The following is a 1,350-nucleotide window of genomic DNA, read 5'->3' on the forward strand; positions in this document are numbered from 1 at the left end:
CCACCTCTGACAAACTCATCGCTTCTCTTTAAAGAATCCTTGGTCTGTGCTGCTCTCCTTGATGGTGACGGTCAAAAAGTTAGAGGTCACATCAGTTACCACCACCTTCTCCAGGTTGTTGAGAGAGGGGCTCCAGGACTCCTCCTCGGGGTCTCCCAGGATCCTGGAGACAGGGATGCGGGCGATGAGGGAGGGTCGCCCTGCCTGGCCCCCCACACCGTCGCGGTACAGGCTGCCCACGGTGCCCGGGCTGACCGCACCGTGCAGGAGCTTGGGCCCACCGGGGTCCAGCCCCCCCTGCCCCTTGGGGTCCAGAAAGTCTGCCCGGTGCTTGGCCAGCCGCGGCGGGTAGGGCTCGGTGGCTCCAAGCTTGGCAGCCCCCTCGGCTCGGTTGGGGCCGGGCAGGGTGCTGGGGAGGTCGGGGTCCTGCCGCCTGGCCAGCTGGATGACGCTGTGTCCCGAACCAAACTTGGTCGCCCCGGCTGACGCCTCCTCCATCTTCCTGGCCTTCAGGTAGTCCCCCACCTTGTCCCCCGGCTCCCCCAGTTTCCTCTTGGAGGAATCCAGCGTCTCCGCCAGGTCCTTGTAAAGCTCCTTCCTGGGCTTCGGGCCCCTCTTTTTTGGGGTGTCCCCAGGTTTCTCCTCCACGCGGATCACCCGCTCCCGGATGCCGTCTCCCTTGGGGGTGCTGGTGCTGGAGCTGCCCTGGGGGGCCAGGGCTATGTTTCTGAGTCCTTCCCTAGCCTCCTGGGGGGACCTGCCAGGATACGGCACCCGGATCCCCCTGGAAGAGTCGCTGCGGAATTCATAGGTTTTGGCTTTTGCTTTTGCCTGGGCCTGCAAAGAAGATAAATCAACCGGTGACTCTATTATCCTGCCATCCGGCTGCGTAATTACAACTTACGAGAGGAGAGGCCGCCCCTGCCAGGAGCGTCCTCCACGGGGGCCAGACAGGGACCCACTCCCCGCTCCGGCACATGCGGGACTCCGGCTTCCTTACCTTCAGCAAGAAGGTTTTGGGCTTGGGGCCTCGCTTTTTGGGCCCATATAGCTCCATTTCTCGCTCCCTAGAGGTGTTAAAAAAACCAGAGCTTCAATTCAGCATAGCTACAAGACAGCAACCTATTTACAAGCACAAGGACTACGGCGAGTAAAGGCCTTGTACCTTTCCTCAAAGGCTGCGAGCAGCCGGGCATCCAGGATGTTCTCCTCGGGTTCCCAAGTGCTGTACCTGGGGAAGGGGGACAGAGAGAGGGAGCAGCGTGAGGAGCCCGAAAATGACAACAATCGATAAAATAAAATAAATATCTATATAAATAAAATAAATTAAAATAAATTAAAAAACAGGGT

The 1,350-nt window shown here is 59.0% G+C and overlaps 1 protein-coding gene across 1 annotated transcript; it reads right to left on the reverse strand.

Annotated features, from left to right (window-relative positions):
• Positions 1–15: 15 nt before the first annotated feature.
• Positions 16–1,231, reverse strand: CBX8 (chromobox 8; the record flags this gene model as incomplete). Its single annotated transcript, XM_010166973.1, has 3 exons — positions 16–837; positions 1,001–1,067; positions 1,166–1,231. Coding segments are annotated over 3 exons (955 nt in total), but the record flags the coding sequence as incomplete, so codon positions are not given.
• Positions 1,232–1,350: the final 119 nt, after the last annotated feature.

Source organism: Antrostomus carolinensis, unplaced genomic scaffold (assembly GCF_000700745.2).
Source record: "Antrostomus carolinensis isolate BGI_N321 unplaced genomic scaffold, ASM70074v2 scaffold43694, whole genome shotgun sequence".
NCBI lineage: Eukaryota > Metazoa > Chordata > Aves > Caprimulgiformes > Caprimulgidae > Antrostomus > Antrostomus carolinensis.